Here is a 26,976-nt window from a genome sequence, read left to right as displayed (position 1 = left end):
CTTTGTCCCCAAGCATCTTAACGGTACAATATTTGTCTCTGCTCTGTTTTTGCGTGCACTTCCGCAAAAGGGCAGGGCTTCAGGGCACACCCTCTCCCCCCTGATTGGAGGAACATGGGAGAGGCTATCCCAATGATTTCGCCTTGTTTTTGCAGTAGGTCACCGAGTGGCCAGTAGTGCAGATAGATTAGTTTAGAAAAAGCCTTCATTAAGACCCTATTATTGGGGTAAACATTCCTAATTGATTAAATAATTAATATATACAAACTGTTGTTTAGGTGATGATTAGGTAGCAAATAAGCATTTAGGTAACATTACTGAAATGAACAACACTTATTTTTGCAAGAAAATAAAAAATCCTAAAATAAATACTGTATGGATGGTGTTAGATATAAATATGTAGCAATATTGTTGACACATACCCTTTTTTGAAGTCCGGCGATTTGTTTTCTTGATTCAACATCTTTTCCTCCAGATTCCAGAAATTTTCTGTATGCCAAATCAAATGCTTGGCCAATTGTTAATGTTATTTCTTCTGCCTTTAGAGGGGGAAAAATAAAACATCTTAATATAAGCAGGCTTTGTTTAATTGGTATTCTATGGATTCCATTTGTTAAAACACCTATGAAGCACACTCATTTAATAACTAAATTTATAACAAACATAGCTTTTATTCAGGAGTGTTAGCGTTTCAAAATCAATGATCTGGCTTTAGAATTATAATAAATCAGTCTGATTTATTTAACAGGGAAATGGGAACCATCAGCCAACAATAAGTAAGCAATATTATTTGAAGTATGGATTAAAATATATGTATACGTTTACACTAAGACATTGGGAAATGTGTAAATAAAAATCATTTAGTATCACTATTTGTGAAATCACACACCCAGCACTTTGCATACCTGAAATTCTTCACAAATCTTGGTTCATAGAATGCAGTGTGCATAATACTTCAGAATAATGAATAAATAGGCAAGTCTTGTATATGTTATTTTCATGTACACCATTTTGTGATTGAAATATAGATTATATTCACAGTAAATCACTATTGTCGTGTGCTAAGAAAACTGTTTCCAGAACCCATACAATCATCATTGGAATGAATGTTAAACATTTTGTATCTTTTTACATATTGCATTAATTTGTTATTATTAAGTATTATTACAGTTCATAACCCATAAAGTTCTTTGATCTAAAAGCAGATGTTTGTTATTTAAGACTAATCTTGGCATCTACAAATGAGAATGTATAAAGAATAATGCATACAGTATGCCTTTTTTTTTTTTTTAAGACTGCTGATTTTTGTCACAGAAGATGTTATTGAAATACATTAGTGGATTATTGAAATTCAAGGCAAAAAATAATTTTCTGTTGTTCTATATCTTATTAAAGGATACTAGAATATATGTCTATTATATGCTGGAGCTCTGCAAGATCAGGTGATTGCACAGAGTGAGAAGGAGGGATTGACAATGGAGAAATATGTACCACAGCTGCAAAGACGTACACCTCCAGACACTGTAGGTTGCTGTTAGTGACTAAGACATACCTAGGAACTTTCCAGTTCAGGCTATCTGGAGCTCTCTTTCTGCTCAAGAACACAGTAATCCACGTAGGGGCATGGTTAGCTGTGCAAGGGGCAGACCTTACTATGGAAATAGATATGGCAAGCCCCAGATAGATTTAAATGATATGGGAATAAGGCAGAGGGGGTGAAAAATTGCTAAAGACATTACCAGCCCTCCCCATACTGGATCAGTGACATCAAATTCACTTCCTGCATGCTGGATCAGCCTGCACACAGCATGCACGTAAAAGGTGTGGACAGGGGCATAGGCAGGCTGTTTGGGGTCAAAGATAGCACAGAGAAGCTGTTTGGGGTCACTGACCAGTTGTTTGGGACAAAGACATGACAAAAACCTCAATAGATCACTATGGAACAAGTAAGCAAGTCCTGGGGGGTGTAGAAAGTGAGAAGACATGCTGGGATAAGGCAGGAAAATCTATGTTTCTAACCATTAAGTTTGTTGTGGGTGTCAAATACTCTAGATACACATATGTAATATCTCTGTTAAGATTTATAGTATGATTGATTAGCTATGCTTTCAAGAATGATTTTCCACATTTCCATTTTCCTGCTCTGAAAGAAACAGTGAGGACATTTTATGCAAATATGTACTGATCCCACAGTGATAATTTCATTTGAATACTTTTTACAGGCTAAACAGGAGGTGGTAACATTCTTTCTGTGTTTTGTCTGTACTGTTTTAAAAGATTCTGCATGAATGTCGAGCACTGGAGAGTGTTATTTCTCAGATCCTCTCAGTTACGTTCATAACTATCTTAGTGGGACATGGTCAATGGTCAGGAGTTTCATTAGATCATTCCTCTGTACAAAATTGTTTCATTTTAGAAATATTCCTGGAATATCTGGTACTAACCACTCTATTGAGGTAATGCCACATATCTTAATTTGGTATTTTATTTTGTTGTTGATTAACTCCTGTGCATTGGGTCTTTGTTTTAAGGCAGCACCAAACTTGTGTTGAGCTTCAATTGTGGATAGATAGCATTATATTTTTCCTTGAGTTTTTGGACAAGGCAGGAAAATCTATGTTTCTAACCATTAAGTTTGTTGTGGGTGTCAAATACTCTAGATACACATATGTAATATCTCTGTTAAGATTTATAGTATGATTGATTAGCTATGCTTTCAAGAATGATTTTCCACATTTCCATTTTCCTGCTCTGAAAGAAACAGTGAGGGCATTTTATGTAAATATGTACTGATCCCACAGTGATAATTTCATTTGAATACTTTTTACAGGCTAAACAGGAGGTAGTAACATTCTTTCTGTGTTTTGTCTGTACTGTTTTAAAAGATTCTGCATGAATGTCGAGCACTGGAGAGTGTTATTTCTCAGATCCTCTCAGTTACGTTCATAACTATCTTAGTGGGACATGGTCAATGGTCAGGAGTTTCATTAGATCATTCCTCTGTACAAAATTGTTTCATTTTAGAAATATTCCTGGAATATCTGGTACTAACCACTCTATTGAGGTAATGCCACATATCTTAATTGGGTATTTTATTTTGTTGTTGATTAACTCCTGTGCATTGGGTCTTTGTTTTAAGGCAGCACCAAACTTGTGTTGAGCTTCAATTGTGGATAGATAGCATTATATTTTTCCTTGAGTTTTTGGACAGCAGTGGCTTTCTCTTCGGTGTCCTCCCATGAACACCATTCTTATTCATTGTTTTACGTATGGTAGATGGGTCAACATAGATGTTTGCATGTTCCTAAGATTATTGTAAGCCTTTAGCTGACATTTTAAGATTCTTCTTAACCTCACTGAGCATTCTGCACTATGCACTTTGCACAACATCCAGGCCTAGGGAAAGTAGCAATAGTGGTGAACTGTCTCCATTTATAGACATGGTCTGCTGAACATCAATGCTTTTAGAGATACCTTTGTGACCTTTCCCAGCTTGTTGCAAGTCAACAATTCTTAATTGTACTTTGAATGTTTACAGTGTGTTTTTAATAAAGACATAAAAACATTCAATTGTCTGTGTGTTATTACTTGAAGAAGACCATGCCTGTCTATTGCTGTGACCTAGTTGAAGATTCATTGCTTTTAGGCATTTAGGAGAGGAATAATTAATTTTATGTACACAATATAACATAAAAACACCCTTTCTGTTTTTTCTATACACATTATTGTGACTCTTAGAACCTTTATGTAACCGCAATAACCAAGAGTCCAGGGCAAAGCACTCTTTAAGCCAGGCCTAGACTACCCCATTTACTAACTAAGATGAGGGGCTGCAAGCATTTCAAGAATCTTCCCTGGTATCAAGCAAACTGGAAGGGAGATTGTATCTAACCCCTTTGTAGCACCATTGTATTCCTGTGACTAATGCCTGCCCTGTGTTACAGAGTACCTTAAGCCAGTCATTGAGGGGGATCTGTTTTATTTATTTCAGAACTGTCTCTTACAAGCAGAAACCCACGCAGCGCCTGCTCTTAATGAGACCAACAACTGATTATAAAATTAGCTTCTTACTGGTTGATCCTGTCACATGGCAGGACCTGGGGAGCGTCTTCTACCATCATTGGTTAAACTCTAGAAATGGAGTGTGTGTCTCTACAAATATTCATGCTGCAGGAAAGGAACCTCATGCATCATGCAGGGCCACAGAAAGGGGCTCCACATTTCCCAGTTCTATAGGCACTGTGCTACTGCTATGCAGTGCAAGCAAATATATAAATGCTACAATATAACCGCAAGGTATAAACAAGTGGGGGCCATGCCACTAATGCAACTATTGCCCAGGTGTTAATCTGCCCCTGACCCCGTTAAATACATGACTGGGTGTTTTGCACAGCCCACATTTTGCCCAATGGGAAGACAGACTTGAAATTGATATATTATATATAAGGTATAAATAATGATACATAATATATAGGATATACAGTTTATATAAATCCTAGATGTATAGTCCATTGTAAAACATGTTCAATCGGTTCGGATTAGTATTTCTATTTGGCTATCCTAATCTTAACAAGCACTGCAGCTCTGAAGAAAAAAAAAAGAGAGAGCAAATTTGCTTAAAGTTGCATGAGCCAGTCTTAATTTGGGAAGAACGTCAAAAGAAACATCTTGATCTGTTTTCTCATGACAAGTTGGATCCATTAATGACAATAAACATCTGCAAATTTCATCTGATCCCAAGTTGTTATGGGAGACTCCAGCCAAGCCAAACCTTTTTCATGTAGGAAAGAAAAAAACACCCTAAAACATCTGGCATACTTACACACTTCTCGCTATCGAACACATAACATAAGTGCTTATTTGATTCGGAATCCTTGCATATGAATGTAAATATTCTCTTGTCGGTTTTATCATCAGCGCAGAACGATATCCTGTGTAACTGACAATTGTGCAAGACATCCTATAAACAAATTACAATATGTTAGTTTGAAGATAATCACTAACAGTAAGCTACATTTAATAGGAAGACTAAATATGTAACATGCAAATGTAAGTATAGAAAAATACAATATTCCAGACGATTCTGCCTGATTTATTTTATGCTCGTGATAGCCTCATACCTATGCCGTACGTGCAGTTTATTAACCTTCACCACCTTTGTTGGAAATCGACTATGCCACCACGCACTAAGTGAAGAAACCCCTTTTTTGTGTAGAATAAGTAAAATCAATAAACACAAGCTTTGTCATTGCTTTACAAGGATCCTCTTCCTGTATACTTAGTCATGTATCTGCAAACTGTAACATCAAGTGTTATATTCTTTCACATTAACATTGTCTAGGTTGGAAACTGGCCAGTATGTGGTTTATTAAGAATGAGGCCCTTAAACAAAGGTACCCAGGGCACTTATAACATTTTAACTATATCTCATCTACCCTTTATACAACACGGGGCTGTTAGTCATTTTTTATTTGTTAGTGGCTGAGAGCCATTTAGGGCTTATTGGTTTTAACAGGCCCAAACTGAGAATACACCTATTTGACATAAACCATCATTGAGAAGAAGTGCATGGTTTCTATCCTAAGCAAACAGTACTTCTCATGTAAATAACATTGTCCAGAATGTAGTCTTGGTAACAGATTATACAGTAGATGACCATAATTTTAAGATGATCAAAGACATATTACTGAATATGACGTTATGTTAACTATGGGTGGGGCTTTTTTTATTATTCTTTTGCATCCTTTGTAAAATTTCAGAAAACATCAAAAGACTCAACTGACACTTTCAGAGGAGGTGCCACATTACTGACCATTTCTAGTTTTATTATTGGCACTGTGATATTTTACACAGGAAAAATGTGAAGCCCTTAGAAAAGAGACAATCGGGTAGGAAAGCAGGACTACGTTTATTAAAAAAAGGAACTTGGAAAAGACTGGATTGCTTGTCAGGTTTCACAAGTGGAAATTTAAGGACTGAAGTGGAGAAGAAGGCATGCAAGTGTTTAAAGGGACATTCCAGACATCATACGCACTTTAATGCACATAATAGCTGCATGGTCCCATTATATTTTCATGTGGTCCGTTTTGCAAATGCATGAGGAATTTTTCAGACTCCCTCAAATGCATTTGCCCCTTCCCCAGACAAAATGCCCTGCAGGGGATGTCTTCTGCTGAACAAGTCAGCTCCAGTGCTGGATCGGAAGGAAACTGTGCTCAGGGGTCTATTCAGACCTTAGAGTGTGTATGTGTGTATGTGGGAGCACAGTCCTAGCACTGATTGACAGCTTTGAGCAGCCAATCAGTGGGAAGAAATATTGGCTCATGGAGGAAGAGGGTAGCTTTTGCAGCTTTGTCAAGTAAGTGCTTTATTTTTTCATTTTGTAAGAAAGCATATTCAAGTACTCAGAGTCCTTTAATATACACTCTTCTATAGTTGGTGTGTCAGGGACATTAAACGGTCCTGTTAAGGGAAAGTGGGCGGTCCTGACACTAAGCTCCTCCCCTTCACCCTAACTATTGGAAAAGCAGCAACAATGATGCAAAACAGAATTGATATATTACAGTACATGTAAAATATAACAAAGTGAAATTCACCCTTACCAAAAACATTGTTGAATGAATACAGATGTTCACAAAGATTTGCGGGATAGAGCTATATATCAATAAGTAAACAATGTTATTCTATTCAAGTAGTAACATTATACTCTAAAATAGGCCATCATAAACAGAAAAATCTTTGTAAACTGTAATAAATGGAACATATACAAGAGTTGATCGAAGAAATGAAAAAAAAAAAAACGTAAAAAAAGATTGTAGGTTCCCACCCATTAATAGGAACAATATGTTTAAAGTAAAAAATAAAGGGTCGGTGAACATGAAATAATAGCCCCAGTGCTTTAGACTTGTGGGAGGAACCTTACAAAGCTTTACTCATCTTCCTGCCTTTTAAAGGGTTAATTTGAAAAAAAATTCATTATCTTAAATAAGCATATTTTATTCATTTTTTAATTCATGACACACATCTGCAGTTATCTTTTGCTTTGGTCATATACCTAGACAATCTTTGTTATTCTACTAATAAAGTAGTGACAACTAATACATTTTTTAGGGATACAGTAACATTAAACTGGTATATATTATCATAAAACATCTGTTATTATTACTGTGACATGTCTATATTTTTTATGTATTTTTGTGGTATGGGAAGATTTTCAGTGCAATGGAGACATCCAGTGGTGGATGTTTTAAACTCATGCTGGATATGACTAGTCATAAGCCACAGAAGATTAGACAAAAGACTTTTGTTTATACTGTACAAGGAAATTCCAATTGCAATAAATCATAAAATGTGTGTTGTTTTTACGCCCATGGATATATCACAGTTTTTTCTTAACTATATCTAGTATGCAGGAGTTAGTTTGGGACTATAAAAAAGACACATAATTAATCAACTCTTGCATATTTTTTTAGTGTCTTTCTTTGGGAAGAACAGTCCCTCGTCGGCACCCAAGTCCCTCTGTCCTTCCTTCCTTCCCTGATGCCCTTTTTTCTGTGTATCAGAATTATCCAACAGTGATTTTCCACTTTCTCATTCAGACTATCCACACAAACTATATATTGTTTTTTTTCAGGACAAGCAAGGATTTTGTGTAAAAGATTTCCATATAGATACACTATCATTAATTACGAGAAAAATGTGGCCGAAAAGCAGGATCAGGCAGTTTCTAGCAGACCACAAAGCCCCCCAACAGACTAGGTACCAAACTTCTTTAATGGCAACTTCTTCATATGCTTTTTCAGTACTTGAGGGTCGAAAACTAACTGCAAAAGTACTGAAATTTTGTTAGGATTCGTCCATTCGTTGCCACGTGTAGCTACCATTGCACGCTGTTTTGGGGCCATTATAAGCCATTTTGGCACTCCTTGATGATGTAAAAAAAAAAGGGACAGGTGGTCTCATTCATATCATGGCTGTGATTGATGGTGTAAGAAATAAAAGGTGCCTTTAAATATGATATATTTAATACATAAACATAAGCTTTTGGGAAGGTTTGGGTATATGTAAGATAAGCAATGTAAGGTCATTTGCATAGTAATGCACCACAAAGGTTTTGAAACCAAAGGGTCTAACAGAGATAGGTTACTCTCCAGGGGGTCAGGCACCTGAAGCAAAAGGTGCTGTATTTTCACATAGACGTGTGCATTTTCACATAGACTATCTCCTCCATAACTCCGTCATACAGGAAATCTCTGGAAAGAGGGGTTGGGTGAACCACTTTCTGGGAGGTATTCTGGGATGACTAGTTAGGGGCTGCAAGAAGCAGTCTAAGAAAGGAGAGGGCAGTGAACAGAAGTGTTATGGGTCAGGAGGCTCAGAACGAAGCTGCGGAAGATGGCGTCCAGGAGAATGCTGTGAGCTGAGAAGCGTCCCAAGGATCAAGGAGAAAATAAACATCATCATACTTTAGTATCACTTTTGTTTTGTATTATTATCAAATGTTTTGTGTATGGTATATGTTTTATAACTTGTAACAGTGATCTATTTAAATTTAAATATACATTTTTCTATACACTTGTATTTGTGCTTTATTTGTCACCAGTGGCGACTCTAGAAACAATATATAGGGGGGGCACACAAGATACCACAGTCAAACTGGGGGGGCATTAATAATTTCCACCATAAAATCATACCACTGAAAAAAAACACACATATATATATATATATATATATATATATATATATATATATATTGCCAAAAGTCATGTGCTATGGAATGATACTTTGTTATTGGACAATACAATACTTGATCATTCAACATGGGAAGCCTGAAGCCACAATTTAGTACGACTAATCCTTGAAATCCTTTAAACACAATACCTTAACTTTTCCACTAAATGATTTCAGGGCCTAATATTAGTCCCTGCTGCCGATATATATATATATATATATATATATATATATATATATATATATATATATATATAAATATTAGACCCTGCTGCCGATAGCAGGTATAGATCAACACATTAACACCCAAACCCAGCTTTGCATGTATAGATCAATTGAAATTCACTTGTGATCTCAGCACTGAAGGTATATATCAAATAAACAGAATCAGACATACAAATCCTGTATTTGCAGGTATACAAAAATAATATATGAAATGTAGCATTGCAGGTATAGATCAAATCAATACATGGAAACAGCATTGCAGGTATTAATCAACTGAACAAGACATACAAACCCTGTATTTGCAGGTATACATAAATAATGTATGGAAACATAGCATAGCAGATATGGATCTACAGAAGAACACACAAACCAAGCTTTGCAGGTACAGATCAATTGGAATTCACATAAAAACACGGCATTAAAGGTATATTTAAAACCCCCTAAATTACAGGGATAGATCACAGGTTGCACACCCCAACCACGCTGCCAACATAGAACCTGGCCAGCACCCAGATAACACACATAAGATTTGCCATCTTTGTCCCATTTACACCCTGCCTGTGCCATCCTGTTCCCCAAGGCTCAAACATCCTGCTAGTGCCATCTTTGCCCTTCCACAATTATACATCTATGATACACACAATCACATTAACTCATGCTCTCTCTCATTCAGACAAATCATCCACATATTAACTCATGCTCTCCCTCATTCAGACAATTCATCCATTTTAAGAAACTACACCCCTTGGAGCTTCAAATGAGGGGCTACATGTATTTCTAGGACAAAGTTGAGTGCACAAATAATGATGGAAGCTTTGGCTTGAAAATATGTTTTTTCTAACCATAACGACATGTTCATTTGTGTCTTGCGCACTCCAGGTTTGTACTAGAAACACATGCAGCCCCTCATTTGATGCACCAAGGGATGTCGTTTTTGCAAATGTGTACTTTTTGTGCCATAATTTAACTTCCTACGTGAGCAGTAATGCCACGTCAAGGCTTCAACCCTAATTGCTGATCATTCACACGCCTTTCATATCTTCATTCACTCACAGAAGCACACGCCATTCTTTCCATACATTTACTCACAGTAGCACACACCATTCTTTCCCCTTACAATCCCAAAGAAATGATGGTAAAGGGAGAAGAAAAAATCACTTTTACAGCAAAAATAAGTTTTGCAGTAAAAATGCAAGGCGCTCCAGGGATGATATGGTTACTCATGTACCGCACAGGCTAAATGGCTGATTTTAATAATATTTGCAGTTCATCAGGATTTCAAAAATTGCCTCCCTCTACCGTTGGCTAAATTTAACCCCATGATCAAAGGGATCATAGGATTAAAAATTAGTATCGGCCATTTTTAAAAAGGGAATGTGACTTTTTATAGCTATATGATCGCTGTGGTAACATTGGTTACCACAGTGATCATTTAGCTAGAATACTTAAACTTTTTTTTTTTTTTTAAAGTTAAACTACTTTATGTTTAAATAATTTAATTTGGGGGTCTCTAGGCAATTTTGATCTTTTTTTATCTGCCTTTAGAGACCCCCAAATCATTTTTTTTACATTTATTTTTTTTTAACTTAATATGTTTTATTCTTTTTTTCCAATCTATACACCGTTGGAAAGGTGAGGCGATTACCTTTCCAATGGTATATGTTGGGGGTATGTAGCTGCTTAGATGCCTGAGTTGTTAATAAAGTTGCGCGGTGTCGTCATCGCGTCATTGCGCGAGACGTCACCGGGCAGATCGGGTGGCCCCGGTGATGCCCTTCAGTGTGTTGGGTATTGAAACAAATTAGGATGTTGAGGGGGTGATGATGGACAGGAGAAACTTTACACTAACACATACATACATACATCCACTCTAACACATATACATACATGCATATGCACATACCTGCTAACACTTTACACATTCAGTACATGTATACAGACAACACACACACATATATACGCACACAGCCACTCTAACACCATACACTTACATATACATACATCTCCTCACTCAACTCTAAATACACTCCTAACCAGTCTCTCCGCTTATCCAATGATCTCCTTCTATCCTCTCCTCCTGATTTCTAGCTCTCATGCTTGCTTACAAGATTTCTCCAGGGCTGCCCCTATCCTCTGGAATGCCCTCCCCGGTCTATCCGTCTCTCCCCCTGCCTTCGGTCCTTCAAAAAATCCCTCAAGACCCACTTCTTTAAGGACGCTTATAATATTGCACATTAACACCCCTAGTTCACCTCTCCTAGTCCCTCTAATGCAATACTTACACTAGTGTGGCTGGTCCATCCCTTACTATGGCACTTTTACCTTTTACACCCTAAATCCCTCTAGATTGTAAACTTGTTTGAGCAGGGCCTTCCTCACCTGCTGTCTCTGTAAGTCAATTTGTTTTGTTACATACTACTTGTCATATCCTGTCTACCCATTGTACAGCGCTACGGAATTTGATGGCGCTATATAAAACAATAAATAATAATAATAATACACAGCCACTCTAAAACCATGCACTTACACTTAAAAACATACATTTATAAACACATCGATGCTCTAAAACCATGCACAAATAATCTAAAACATACACTTACATGCATACGAAGCCACTCTAACAATATACACTTACACATATTCACTCTCTCTGATAATCCATACAGCACACACGTCTTCCTTGAGCCTCGCTGTTAGATTTTTCTAAAATTTTTTATAATTTTGTTTTTAGTAATTTATTAAATGGGTAATTCATTAATTAAGGTGTTTTGTGAAACAGTGGAGAGGGGGCTACAATGGAACACCTTAGTTATGAAGAAGGGCTAGAAAAGTTAAATTTGTTTACATTAGAAAAAAGGCATATTAGAGAGGATATGATATTATGGCTCTTTACAGTATGGAATTCACTACTCACTGATGTTGCAAATTTGATAGATGCCTTTGAATACTGGCTCAATTACTTTTTAGCAAAAAATAATATACAGAGCTATAGCTTACTGATCCAGTGTCAAGAATTATTTCCCCCCTTTTTGAGGCATAGTTGGAAATTGCCTCAATGATGGTTTTTGCCTCCTCCTGGATCAACAGCAAGGTTGAACTTGATGGACATTTGATTCATGTATAAAAATTAATTCTTGTCCCAAGTATGTAAAGTTTTTTTTTTTTATTACCATACAATTCAGGCTACTGGGAGTGGCTTAGTGAGGGTGCGAGACTAACATGACATGGGTGTGGTTAGTTATGCAAGGGGTGGGGCTAGCTCTCAATAAGAGCGGTGCTATCCCCAGATACAACTGTATGGAGTGGAAGGGGAAGTAGCCGGGGAGTAGACATTGGCAAATCTAGCTTCCACAGGTGAAACTTGAAGAGTTCCCAATTATGCTTATCATCTGACAAAGTGGTGGATTGTTCCTGCTTATTGGACCATTCCATCAGTGGCTATGATGATAACATTGCTTTTTAAACAGCACAAGAATTACTTTTTATACTTAGCTCCTGTTGTATGCCAGGGTTTCCATCTTTCTAATCACAGCTGTGATCTACTGTAATATTAAATTGTATCAAATTACACATTATTCCATTGCTCCAAGCATTCTATTTCATTATTTGTTTCCCGTGTCAGTGTTTTAGAGGTTTATTTGGCTAGTAATTCTATCCCCATAGTGCTGCCAATATTTTTTTCTTGTCTCTAGTTTGCAATAATTATTTCTGGCAATGAAAATAAACTGTTTTGCAAATGTGGCAGAAACAAAGCTACATTTTAGATAATTATACTTCTCTGTACAAAAGAAATAAGGCAGCAGCTTATTTCATTGCAGTAAAATTGAACTCCATACTGATCCCTATTAAGGGGAACACATTTCACTTAGGATGGAAATTAAAGCAGAAACATAGCTGCAAGGCTGGCACTACATATAGGCAAGGTAGGCACCAGCTTAGAGAGCAGATCTACGTGGGGGTGCCTCCTCGGTGGAAGAGGACTGAGGTGGTGGGAGCATGATCCCTCTGTCTCACTGCTCTCCTACAGTGCCGACGTTTGATGCTAAGCACCGGAATATGTGTTTGTGTTTTAAAAGCATTTGCATGCTAGCCCAAGTATGTCTAAGGGCAAGCAAGTGTGTAGATGTAAGCCAGAAAGTTTAATGAGTAGGGCAAAAGTGAATGTGCATGTTTTTGTATGTGTTTATGGTCAGGTGTGTGTGTTTATGGCCAGGCAATTAAGGGTAGAGTACATGTGTATATTCTGACAGTCTATCCATTGTTACTGTTTTCTACCTAAAAGATATCGAATGAATAAAAGGATGCACATGAGCCAGACACACAATGATGTGAGAGACTGATAAGGTCATACAGAAAACAATTACTACAAGTTCTTGCTGCTACTGGTGGCTCTACAAGCTAATGAATCATAAGGTGTACTTAGTTTTTCACATATGGCTTCTCCATTTTGGGTTTACTTTTATTGAATAAATCATGACACTATGTAATATGCCATGTGTTGTTGTTCATCTGAGGTTGGATTTACCTAATTTTTAGATGACTGTTGTTATGTCCTGATATGTAAAACCATAGAATTCAAAGAGGGTGTAATCTCTTAGCAGCTCTAAAAATTAGGTTAAAATTACCTTAGATGAACAACAACACATGCCATATTACACCATGTAATAATTTATTCAACAAAAATAGAGCCAAAATGGAGGAACCATGTGTGAAAACTAAGTACCCCCAGAATTAAGATGCTAATTATTAGAAAGGAGCTGCTAATTGAATACCCTTGATTAATTGATCATAAACAAACAAGTGTGATCACCTCTATAAAAGCCAATCTTTTTACAGTTTGCTGGTCTGGAGCATTCAGGTGTGTGTTAACACAATGCCAATGAGGGAAGACATCAGAAATTATTTTAAAGAAGCAAGTGTTGCTGCCCATCAATCTGGGATGAGTTATAAGGCCAAAGTGAAAAACATTCAAGACAGTTGTCAATCTTCCCAGGAGTGGACGCCCAGCAAATTCACCCCAAGGTCAGACTGTGCAATCCTCAGAGAAATTGCAAAAACCCAAGAGTAACTTGGACTGCTTTTTTTCCCTCCCTGTCAAAATAATCACTGCAGAAGATATTTCTTGTTAAAATTCTATATAAATTCTGTCACATGTCATAGATGGTATGATCCTGACTCTGTGATGGAAAGCATTTTACTTGCACAAGACTTGAATGACTGGAATTTTGGCTACACCCCACTATCTTGCAAGAAGTAGAGCAGCTCAAATTCTCTGTATGAGCTACTGTGCTACCACACAGTTTGACCCCACCGATCCCTGACTCCATTTCCCTGTTTGAAAAATTAGGTCTGGCCTGTGGGCGAGGGGCTTGCCCCCTATTTTTTAAACATGTGCAAAGTACACATTTGGAAAACTATAATTATCAGGTGATTAAATATAACATAAATGTTGCATAGGTATACTACAGCACAAAGGGGTATGGTTTGTAGATATACAAAATCCAATTTAAAATCCATAAACCCGATTTCCTAATTATTTCTCAACTGTCATAAATGAATATAATACATATGAGCAAACCAGGGCTGTGTATAAACAATAACACTTTCTATAGGGCAACAATAATTTTTATGCAGTGCTGTAATACACATTTTTTACTACGTGTCTCAGGTTAATGGAGCCATCTGGACATCCTAGTAAGACAGCAAATCAGCATGTGGGTATCAACAGCTGCATGTGAGCCACGTCCATATATTAGTAATGTTTGATAATTTAAAACAGTCACTGAGAATGATAAACTACTATGTTTTTTTTTTTATTTTGCAGCTCTTTTCCCAGGGAACAAAATAACAAAGCTATGTGGTTAAAAGAAACTAATCCTAAAAGGATATACTGTAAACTCATGGGATCTCTGTGATTATACAAATACAAATGCAGATTATCTGAGTCACTGAAATCCATAGGGCATTAACCCTGAAAAAGATATTTTAGACTGAGAAAGGAAAATATTTGACAACAGAAGGATATTCCCTGCAGAACGTATCTGCGTGTGATGAGAAAAGCATTATCGTAATCACATGAAAATCATTACTAACAATACTGCTCTTGCTAACATATATCTAAGCACAAAACAATGGATAAACTACTACTCTGTAGGGGTTTCTTCTTGTAGTTTGAACTCACCAACTCAATGTAATGCTTTATGAAGAACCATCTCTAGTAGGGTTCTCATGAAAAAAACTCCTAAGCTGGTCCTGCACAATGGATAACTCAATCACGGAGATCATTTTCAAGAAATTTCACTTTTCTTAATAAAGCATTATTCAGCAGAAACTAAGCTCTTATTGTAGAAGCACACTGGGTTTGGTTCTTCATAATGTAATTCACAAAAGATATATATATATATATATATATATATATATATATATATATATATATCAGAAACATATTAAAAAGATACATATACAAATATACACAGCATGGGAATGCTCACTCCATTGTACCGTCTCCAGGGACAGATTTGCAGTGTGTGTGTATATACACAGGTCAGCCATAATCTTCAGAGGTCTATTAGAGCCTTGATGTGACCCAAAAGGGGACCTACACAATATTAGGCAGGTAGTTATAATGTTATGACAGACTGGTGTATGCATTGGGTCATTCTGAAGAGCTCAGTGTATTCATGCGTGGTGCCTTAATTGGATGCTGACTTTGTAATAAGTCAGTTTGTTACATTTCATCCCTGCTAGACATCCCATGGTCAACTTAAGTGGTATCATTGGAAAGTAGAAGCTTTTAGTAACAGCAGCAAGTCACAGAGTGGGATCACCGAGTGCTGGAGTGCATGGTACGTAGAAGTTGTCAACGCTCTGCCTTATTTCATAGCTGAGGAGTTCCAAACTTCCACTGGCATTAATATCAGCACAAAAACTGTGCGGTGGGAGCTTCATGGAATGGGTTTCCATAGCCAAGCAGCTGCATCCAAGCCTCACATCGCCAAGTACAATGCCAAGCTTCGGATCGAGTCTGGGAGAATGTTACCTGACTGCATTGTGCAAACTGTGTGGTGGAGGAATGGTAATGGTATAGGGCTGTTTTCCCACATAAACACTCCAAAATCTTGTGGAAAGCCTTCTCAGAAGAGTAAAAGCTGTTATAGCTTCAAAGAGGGGACCTACTATATATTAATGTCTATGTTTTTAGAATACAATGTCATTAAAGCCCACGTTAGTGTGTTGACTAAAATAGTAAACATTGTGTCTGGTCTGATTGAAAATACTATTTAATAGTACCTACTAAATACTAGTGGCAACACCATTTAATTTGTCCTTAAATGGAATTAGTAGACAGGGGATATTGAAGACGCCAACATATATGTAGTGGGGGTACCATGGGGAATTTACTTTATTGTGTTTTGATCAGATAAGAAGTCATTTTATAGGTATAAAAAGGAGGTGGAAAAATTGCAGTACAATAAAATCTGGAGCTAGACAAGTTAAGAGCTCATTTTAGAGGTCTATATTTAAGTGCACAAATAATGGTTCTACAGAGAATGGCACTTCATAATGGAAAGGTTTTGTAATGAGTACAGTTTTATTGCCATATAATACATTTTATTCAGCTGCTTTTGTTCCTTGGGCACCATTTCCCTACACATTAATGATTACTGCATGCAACGTATGTGATGATATAACCCTAAAAGTTCAAAGTAATCTTAAATCTGTATAGTTTTAAACATAAGAAAAATCGATATTGCGGTATTAGCCCTAGAGTTGATACAAGAAAAAAGATGCAAAATTAAATTTCGCTACCACAAACGTATCTTCTGCAGATGGACTCATTGAAATCATGAAGTAATTGTTCTGGGTTAAGCACCTTTTACATGTCCGTTGTATTGAGGGAAGATGGTTTCACTCTTTTTAATATATGTATAGTAGTATTCAGATGATGTTATAAGGAGCATCCAATCTGCCCCTCACTTTAAAGCAAAGCACGGATTATTTACTTGTATCGTGGATGATTAGTATATGTCTCACCAAGCTAAGGCTAAGCGGATATCAATTTGGCATCAAATCAAGTATTGCAGCTTACCTTCGTTTTTGGATCGAGAATTTTTACACCATATATTGATATTTGGAGCTCAACTTTTGGGGTTTTCTGACCTTCAGATTTCTTAATGTGCCTTGCAAACTAGAATAAAATATATCATTTAGATCATTACAACACATTTTACCACTTGTAATAATAATAATAACACCACTTGAGAATGTAATACATTTTATATTTGTCTGTTACAATATAGTTATATGAATGTATGTATGAGCTTTAAGAAAAACCATGATCACTATTAGTGGTCCTTTATATTAGTTCTACCACTATTTAAACTATTATTCTATTTAGTACATGTTGTAAGAAATAGTATATGTAATACAACTAAAAGCATTTTAGGAACAAAAGAGCAGAGACAACAGCATGAAAATGGAAAAATTTTCTTTTTTATTTTTCATTTTTAAGAACAGAATTATAGCACCACCTTGTGGTATATTCATGATGACTGTATATGATTCTAATTTACAGCTTTCATTTAGAATACTGGACATGTTTGCAGGCTTACAAGTATTAGAAAACTTGTTATTTTAGTATTTCATTGACCTGAAAAGACAATGCTGTAAAACTCCTTTTTATTAAATCCTGTGCTTGTAACCAGAATACTTGCAGACCGATTTCACTTACTGAGTCTAGTAATAATTAGAGATGAAAATGTAGCACATCCTAAGCACAAAGACTCTAAACAGTCAATAGCCAAGAACATGTGAACTTAACGTATTACATCTGCAAGAGGTTACACAAAGAGAAACTTGTTAAAGTGACTATACAGTATGTCATATAGGCATGCTAGTAAAAGAAATCTGTAATTTTCATAGTATTGCTTTCAACAATTCCAGCTGCCATATTTATATGCTGAATGCCATCTCTTTCAACAAATGTTCACATTCGTGGGCTGCTAGTAGCAGCGGAGTGGAGATGGGGCATTATCAAAATTAACTTAGTGTGAGCTGAGTTATGTGGGACCTGCTTGAGTCCCAGTGAAGAGGAACCCAAATGTTGGGAGGTATGGGCTAGTGTGTAGCTAGCTAACTACATAAGTAGAACATTTCTAGATGATACAGTTATGTTTTCTAAATGTTGTCAGACATATCGTTAAGAAATGTTCCAGTTTAACACACTTATAGCTTTTGTTTCTAGCAGCACCAGTTACTGGATGTACTATGCCTGTTTGATATACACCGTATAAAATGCATTGTATGGTGTTTCAGTTTATTATTAGAGGAATGTTGTATTGGTATAGATCTGTAGACTAAATGTCCATCGCTAGGCATAGGTATTTTCCTAAATGGGAGGGGGCGGTGTGAAGAAAACAAGATTAGCTTGATGTCTACGTTTCAAACAAGTTTTTTTTTACTTTATTTTTTATTATTTGTTTATTTCTTCTTTATTTATTTATTTATTATTTATTAATGCAGACCTTTATTGTCAATCCAGTTTACATTATTTTACAAAGGTAATCTTCACCTAATGGACTTATTTTATTACATTTAAGGGGTACATAACAAAAATAGCTATTTAAGAAGGTTTAGTTTAGATGGAGTCTAGGCCTGCTAGACTTTGTAAAGTCTTGCTCACCTCATTTGAACCATTTCTATCAATGTTTTAATAATGATTATAATTAAGGACATAAAAAACCCCCATATCATCAAAAGAGGAACATATAGCTCACATTTGAAAACACTCAAATTATATATATATATATATATATATATATATATATATATATATATATATATATATATATATTAAATACAGGAATGATAAATAAGGAAGACTAGGTCTACATGCCTGAAGAATGTTACTTGTCTTTTACTTGTATTGTTTCCAAGCATCAACAGTGTTTCCAATTAAAATATATATTTCATATATTAGGTAGACTTATTGATTCTACTTTTTAATTTGAAATAACATTTATTAAGATATCAGCTATGTTCTTTAAAAAAATTGAATATAGTTATTTTGTTTACAACAACTCTATGAGCCATTACTATGATACCTTCAAATTCAATATTGTACGGCTGAGGAACCGTTTCTGATGAATTCCCATGAGCCCATTGGTGTATACAAAATGTCCATCAAACTAATTACCTTAAGTTTTCTTACTGCATCTCTTACTACTTCAGTTCCTTTAGGCTGCTCCACCTCTGTACTCCCAAGAAACTGAAAGGAAAAAAAAAATTTATATATTTTGTCATTTAAATAAAACAAGCGTCTACAATGTTACATAATCTGTGATTTATGATGCACAAAATTTCAATAATGCAATTATAGAAAGATATTTAATTATGGTGATATCACCATGAGCAACCAATAAATCAAAAGACCAAAATGAAAGGTTAAATAACTAGAAGCAAAATGAAATTAAAATGAAGGATTATATAAAGCAAAGGAGGACATAAAACTGGGCAAAAGTAAACACTTATCACTGAATTTGCCCAGTTGGTAAAATAGCTACAGATGCTCCTACCAAAAATAATTTGATATTAATTATTAACTTGTGAAACAGTGGGAGACCTGAGTACTGGAGGGCTCCTTAATGAGTTTGGTGGATAACTAAAGGCACATCCCTTGTTGCTCAATGGTTAAGGGTGTAGGGACATATTGTGGTACCAAGGTACTTTGAGTCATTTGCCGGCAAGGCTAGCAATGATATATGTGAGGCACTAGATCGCTAGGTGCCCCTTTAACTGAAACTACTATTTCCTGTGACTTATTCGTTTGTTTCATTTCTCAAGTTGTAACCTTCTAAAAGCAAGGTTAAATGGAGCAACTAAATTATATAAAAGCACTTTTATGCAAGTTTAATTACAGTCATTTATCTAAAGCAATAAAATGCACAATGATGAGAGAATAAACTGCAGTAAATGTTTTATATCACTTTATGCAATACAATGCATACATATATTTGCTACTCAGTTGCATGAATTGCTGTCCCTAGGTCATAAATTCACCTAAAACTGTGCACTCTAGTCATGCTTATATAACAAAGGTATCTCTGAGTATTTCAAATTTTGGGGATTTATGTAATTGCTTGTGGAATTTCACAGTGAATTAAAATGCTTGTAAAAAGGGCCTTTTGGTAAATGTAGCCTATGAATTAAAATACTGTATTAGTATTATTTTTAGTAATGTAATCCAGATGTTAATTGGTAATAATATATAGAGAAATTAGTTGTGATGATTATTGACTGCACTGACACGCAGATGTTGTAATGAAGAAGCACTGCATTCTCTCTTAGTTTAGTTTTTTCCTAGTGGCTGCCAGTAGGCAGCAGTATAGGCCACAGCATGGGTGTCCAAGCATAAATAAAATATACAAAAATACTCTCGTAAGACAATAATGGTCAAAGTCAACAGACCGCTTTGCCGTTTTTCGATTTCATAGTCATGAAGAAGAGACCTCTAAGGTAACAGTACATCTTTTTCTGTTACCCCAATAAAAAAGTATTAACTTCCCCTAAAGACATAGTTCCTAACATTTCATATGGTCAAAGTGGACCATCTTTGTTTTAGGGAGTGTGGCTAGGGGCCGGAGCATTACCAAGACTTTTTATATGACTGTGCAATTTAGGCATTTAGAAGACTAATGTGTTTTATTCACACAATTTAATTTACAAACACATTTTCTATGTTCATTACTTTAGGGCTGTGCAACACTTGGATACACTCATACCCATCAAATCTTTTGATATACTGTAATGGAAAGAAGAGACGTCGGGAGAGGAAAGATTGATGGAGGGAATATATCTGCCATATATCTAGAACAACAGCATTAAATATAATATGATAATTATTTCAAATAAGTAATCCAGGTGTATCTGCGTGTGGTTGAAATAACATTTACAAATCAGTGATATTTGTGATAGATGTGGTAGATTTTCTAGGGAAAAACAGTCTCCTATCCATTAGTGTAGAAACCTAACAATATATCCACATGTTGCCAAGACCAATATAGCTACTAAAACTCTCTTTGAAAAGACATTCTCCCGCATGTGAGTTATCCTTATTGTTCCGTATACTTCCAAGGTAATTGTATCTCATGTGTCAGACAAGTCCTCAAAGAAAATGAAGACAGATTGCTCTGACCTTTAACTTGCTGTGATTGACACATACTTTATATATTGATGTCCTGAATTTCTTTTTTTTTGTGAAGAGTTAAATGTTTGTATGAATCAGGAATAGATACACTTTAAAAATATAGTGAAGAAAAGTTCTAAAAGAGGTTTGCGGTGAGGCAGATCTTTATGTTTTTGGCTATTTTGTACAGGACTTTAATCAATAGCTGTCCCACTTGCACTACTGATTTAAACATGTTTGTAACATCACAAACATAATTCCTAATACTATTGAAGACCAAAACCCTTCCCTAAAAAAAATATTTTATCTGTAAAAATTTGTGTTTTTCAAAATGTTTGGCAGGAAAATGTAAGTGTCTTGTGACACAAAAATACTAAAAAAATACAAAAAAACCTAAAAATAAAGTTCTCCATCCTAAAGAATTAAATTAATATTGTGTCTAAGAAGAACAACATTTGTGTTTGCTTTTATATTTTTACTACTATACTGTATATCACAGTCCTGTTTTGATGTCAGTTTAAATATAAGCATGTAAATGTAAAATTTTAAGAACACTAACACTTATGAAGGACTGATAATTTTTAGCTGTGTAAGTTGAGACTGTACTCTAATCTGATGTCAGGAACCACAGAACTTGAACAAGCAACCATGAGCATGGCGTAATGTGCACCTAACAGTTTCGTCACCAGGGGGCTTTGTGATTGTTGGGATTCCTGTCTTCCCTATGTCCTAATCCAGTTTGCCACACCTGAAGTGCATCCGGGAATGTGCCTCCTATACGTAAATTGGGTATTAAGTTTGGACCATAACCTTATTTTAATGGTGTATTTATACATAAAGACCCAACTTAAATCTTTTCAGCTTATGCCACCTTCTCCTGCAACTCTATCTGATGTAAAAGTGAGGACCACCTACAGTATCCATCAATACTAGTTGCATCTAGTTTATTTAACATGGAACTGTCATGTTTGTCCATTCACTAAAGCAAGAGATGACAGGAGAGTTGTGGTTTCAATTTACTCACTTGATTATGAGGGGCCTATATATAGTATAGCTAAATCGGTGAGACTTCTCAAAAGTCCCCTCACCCATTTAATTACCCATTATACTGGCCTAGGCAGCCCTTCTTGCTGAAGAAACCTGCCAATGTTGGTCTTTTATAATGAATAATGAAGTGAATGACCTGAAACCTCCAATCTAGTGCAAACTCTCCTGGCAACTCTCCCTTAATGAGTAAACCCCATTAGGTGTTCAATATGTTCAAGATGACTGTTAGAGAGTTTGATCTTTTCAGCCCCGGATATATTAGCTAAATGAAATACTAAGCAATATTTTGCATTGTTGACGATGTTCATTAAACATTTATATTAGTATTGCGTAAGACAAGGATATTTACTCTAATGCAGACAGAAAATAACAGTGTACTTAATGAGCATTCTCCACTCCTCAATACTTGAATTAACTTCAGGTAATTTTAAGACTAAAACATGATTATATATACTAACAAAGTAAATTAAATTTGTTCCAAACTGTAGATCAGTGTTGAACCACAGGCCTGTAGACAGTCAGGCACCGTGAAACAACAGTGACATATGACACTAAATAAGCAAACATTAACTATTAAACAAATATTATTAAGCAGTGTTGAACCCAACTCTATAGATCTCCATATGCCCCAAAGTAAAAGTCTCCCTAAACCAAAACATAGAACACTATTTGAAATAGAGGACCAATATAATAGTGCAGTTTTTAAATATCTGTACCCTCCAATTTCTTAAAAAACATTTAGTAGGAAAGTATAATTTACTGAGCTATATTTTTTCATACAACCAATTACACCGGTGCACACTTTTTAATGTAACCAATTTTTAAGGGAGGTTTAGCAAGGGAAGCAGAGAGGTCATTGTTGCAGGAACTGCTTTTTAGTAAATAGGAACATTAATATATGTTTTGGCTTGTGTTTTACATACTATATGTGTAGTGGACATGGGTTTCTTCATCCATTATTAGTTATTCACGTCACAGATGCAATATCTGTATCTCCCTTTGGGTAAACCACTCCCCTAACTGTGGCATACCTTACCATTTATTTCTATTTTTTAAGAAGCGCATTACCTCTACCACCAGGTAGCACTAGAGAGTGAGTGTTGATGTGTACATCTGTTGGTTAACTAAGACCATGGATAATGGCTGCCTACACGAAAAGCCATGTGGGCTATATCAGGAACTCCAGATTCTTTAATCAAATACATTTATTGTTGTATTGTTAGATGTGTTTTGTTAAAATTGTGTATTAACTATTAGCATAAGTTTGCATAAAACAGGCCACAACCGCAACAATATGACATGAAGCCATTGAGGTATTTAACAAGGACTTCTGGCATTATTTATCCTATTAGTAGATTGTCTCTTTGCTCTTGGTATAGGATCTCTACAGTCCTTTTGGTAAAAATGTGAGTGTTGTCCATCAAATGTGGACTTGCACCTAAACTTGGAGAACACAAACGCTCTTGTACATGGGCACAGAAATCCAGTCATCCAAGTTCTCCAGTGGTTTTGAAGAGACTGTCAGGCTTCTTCTCAGTAAGATGCCTCTGGGATTGCAAAAATGATAGGAACAGTAAAGCAAGTTTTCTTCACTGATCTGTCAAAGTCTCTTTAATCTATACAAAAAAAGTGGAATTGTCATGGCAAGTAATAGATAAGCTGCTACATGCCACCTCCATCAAAACATGCCTTGTTAAATATTATCCATCTTAAGAACAGACTTTATGAAATAACAAAATAACTGTTTAATTAATCCTTTTTCTACTTAATTTAAATATTCTAGGCACATCTATTTAGAGCTCACAGTACTATTTGACATTTGGTAGAAGACATTAGTAAATCTAATTATTCTCTGACTATCCAATAACTAGTGGGCTCAATATCTAGTAGCTGAGCCCAAAACGATGAAAAAGATCACTTAATTGATAAGAATGTGTATGTGGTTGTGAAGGGAACGTAATCGATACATCCATTAAGATATTTAAAGCTCTTCTGTAATAGCTACTACAGCATTGCTAACAGCACAATAATTTAGCAAAGCCATGAATAAAACTAAACTCTGAAAACACTGCTTTTCATGCAAAAATATGCATGTTTATTGGAATATTTGTTAATCACCATTCTTCTGTATTACAGAATTGCATAGTAGAATTGCCTACGCAGGTTGCATTCTAGTTCTGTCTGATGCTGAATGATTTCATTCTTAAATAACAAGACCACACAACTTCTTTATAGATCAAACGTTTTCACTTTTCATTGTGCCATCAATAAGACTCTCAGGAACAAAGTTGGATAATAGATTGTAATTCTTTCCTCTATGTCCCTATATTTTCAGCAGCATCCAAATTAGAAAATCTTAGACACTGTAATCTGCACCATTAATTAACAAAAAATATTTTGCCCTGGAAGAAATCTCCCAGCACTTTAACAAAATCTCCAACTGTTGTATAAATTAGATTAACTGGGCTGCACTGAAATGAGTCATTTTTATACGAACACGAAAATCTTAAAAATAAAATTATAGCCACCTGCATCTGTAAATATATCGAAACAGAAATGCAAATTAGGACACTTACTCTTCGATTTTGAAAGGTGATAGCGATATAATACATTTTTAGTAGTGTAAGAGATCAGCACATCAGAAGTTGCTGACAGGGCAGTCTTTAGAACTTCTCTCATTAAAAATAATTAGTTAATTAACACTGCAATTTTTAAGTATCAGTTGCTTTAAATAAGCTTACTGTCAGGGACACTTTATGACAGAAGGTTTGCCCTCCTCCATAATAAACTACTTCATTATTTTTATCATGTTCAACAATTTTATCCTTTTGTGTCACCTACCTCTATCGCTCAGAATAAGATTATACACTTAAGGAAAAAGAAAGTACACCCTCTTTGAATTACATGGTTTTAGATATCAGGACATAATAACAATCATTTGTTAGCAACTCTAAAAATTAGGTAAATAGAACCTCAGATGAACAACACATGACATATTACACTGCGTCATAATTTATTCAACAAAAATAAAGCTAAAATAGAGAAGCCATGTGTGGAAAACTAAGTACACCTTATGATTCAATAGCTTGTACAATTACCTTTAGCAGTAATAACGCAAAGTGATCTTTTTCTGTATGACCTTATCAGTCTCTCATATTATTGTAGAGGAATTTTGGGCCACGCTTCAGTTCAGTGAGATTTGTGGGCATTTGTTTATTCACAACTCCCTTAAGGTGCCACCAAATCATTTTAATTGAGTTGAAGTCTGGACCTGAATAATTGCCCAGGTATCTATTCATTTACTTGTTTGATTTGGAAAACACCTCATATGCATATATTTTTATGTCCCTTTTCAAGCTGTAAATTTGCTTTAGTTGGAGCGCTGACACTGTAACCTAAGTAGCACTCACAGACACCTAAACTGGGTTCTTCACTATGGCTTTTTTGCCACTTTTCATGGAGCAACTTTACCACTAATCTCATCCAAAGTTCTTCTAAAGTGAGGCAAACAATCTGCATTTTGTAGTGGATATGTAGTGGTGCCAGTAAACCAACAATGGACTCTGCAAAGGAGTCCCAGCTGTAGAACCCAAGGGACTCATATAGGAGTCACAGGCTACAGGCCTGGAGTAGGGTCTAAATCATGGTACCAAAGCATAATTGAGAAAAGCGCAGCAGGTCATACCAAGAAGAGCAATGAAATCTGGGTCATGATCAGCATGGTCATGCACAGATCAAGGTTTAAGAGCCACAGCAGAATACCCCTGCATCATGCAGCTCCTATGGGAAGACCAGTTAACTCTGCCAACAATTGTTGTTCCTGGAGGGATGATTATGCTGTTGGTGCACAACTACTCGCCATCCAGGTAAGTATAGAGCCTGATGCTTTGAAGATGTACAAAGTACTTAAAAACATAGGTATTGATAACTGTTATTTGGGTAAGGTATATGGCAACCTTCTTATAACAAATTCTTCTTTTTCTAAGATATGGGTGCAACGACCAAGCTTAGTGGCCTCACATAATGCAACCTTATATGACCATTTTAAAATGAAGAGACAACAAAGCTAAAAGAAAAAACATAAAAAGTCATGATTTGTTCAAAACAATAAGGACCATAAGCAGTGCCTTTCAATAAACAGTAAGTGCCTGCTGATAAATATGCAGGTTAACTTTTAAATTAATGGTATAACACAATAATGGTTATTTCATGCAAACTGCACCTGTGCAAACCAATAAAAAGATATATTCACATGGAACATTGTATAACAGTAAAGTAACAAATATATTTTTGGTGTATTATTTTAATTTAGTTTTAGACCTTGCAGCAAAGATGAAGATATCACAAATAACTAAATAACATAGGCTGTTTTAATAATGTATAGGAGCCCTCATCTTGTAGTTTTCCTGAAGCACCACAGGCCCTCTACTAGCCATCATCTTAAGAGAGGCCCTTGCAAGATATCAAAGCTTTGTGTAAAAGTATCATAAGGCTAGATGGCGAGCTCAAATCAATTTATGGTTCTCAATTCTTGTAGTATCTGTATGTGTTAATGTATATTTGTGATGTATGTGGTAACCACCCCATTTAAACTTTACTGTGTTGAGTAATTTGTTGGCATTGAATAAATAAGTTGAATTAAAGTGATGATTTTGTTCCCAAAAGCAGATTTCAAACCAAGGAGTTTGAAAGGTATTCTCTAATTACTATACTACCAGTATTTTAACCCCTTAATGACAAAGCCTGTACATGTACAGGCTCAAAATGCATTGTTTTCAATGTGTTTAGGG

The 26,976-nt window shown here is 35.7% G+C and overlaps 1 protein-coding gene across 1 annotated transcript in view; it reads right to left on the bottom strand.

Moving 5' to 3' along the window:
• LOC149276598 (PTB domain-containing engulfment adapter protein 1-like) overlaps window positions 1–26,976 on the bottom strand; it is a 220,750-nt gene that overhangs the window by 15,027 nt on the left and 178,747 nt on the right. Inside the window, exons 3-6 of the mRNA XM_089503454.1 lie at window positions 19,151–19,222; window positions 17,045–17,143; window positions 4,823–4,960; window positions 423–539 (exon numbers count right to left, since the gene is read on the bottom strand). Coding sequence (XP_089359580.1) covers window positions 423–539; window positions 4,823–4,960; window positions 17,045–17,143; window positions 19,151–19,222 — 426 coding nt within the window. The remainder of the gene's footprint in view (window positions 1–422; window positions 540–4,822; window positions 4,961–17,044; window positions 17,144–19,150; window positions 19,223–26,976) is intronic.

The sequence above is a fragment of the Sceloporus occidentalis genome, unplaced genomic scaffold (assembly GCF_023333645.1).
Source record: "Sceloporus occidentalis isolate IW3139 unplaced genomic scaffold, rSceOcc1.0.p SCAF_233, whole genome shotgun sequence".
Lineage (NCBI taxonomy): Eukaryota > Metazoa > Chordata > Lepidosauria > Squamata > Phrynosomatidae > Sceloporus > Sceloporus occidentalis.
Note: the sequence above shows the minus strand (reverse complement) of the source record. Positions and strands in the feature narration are given on the sequence as shown.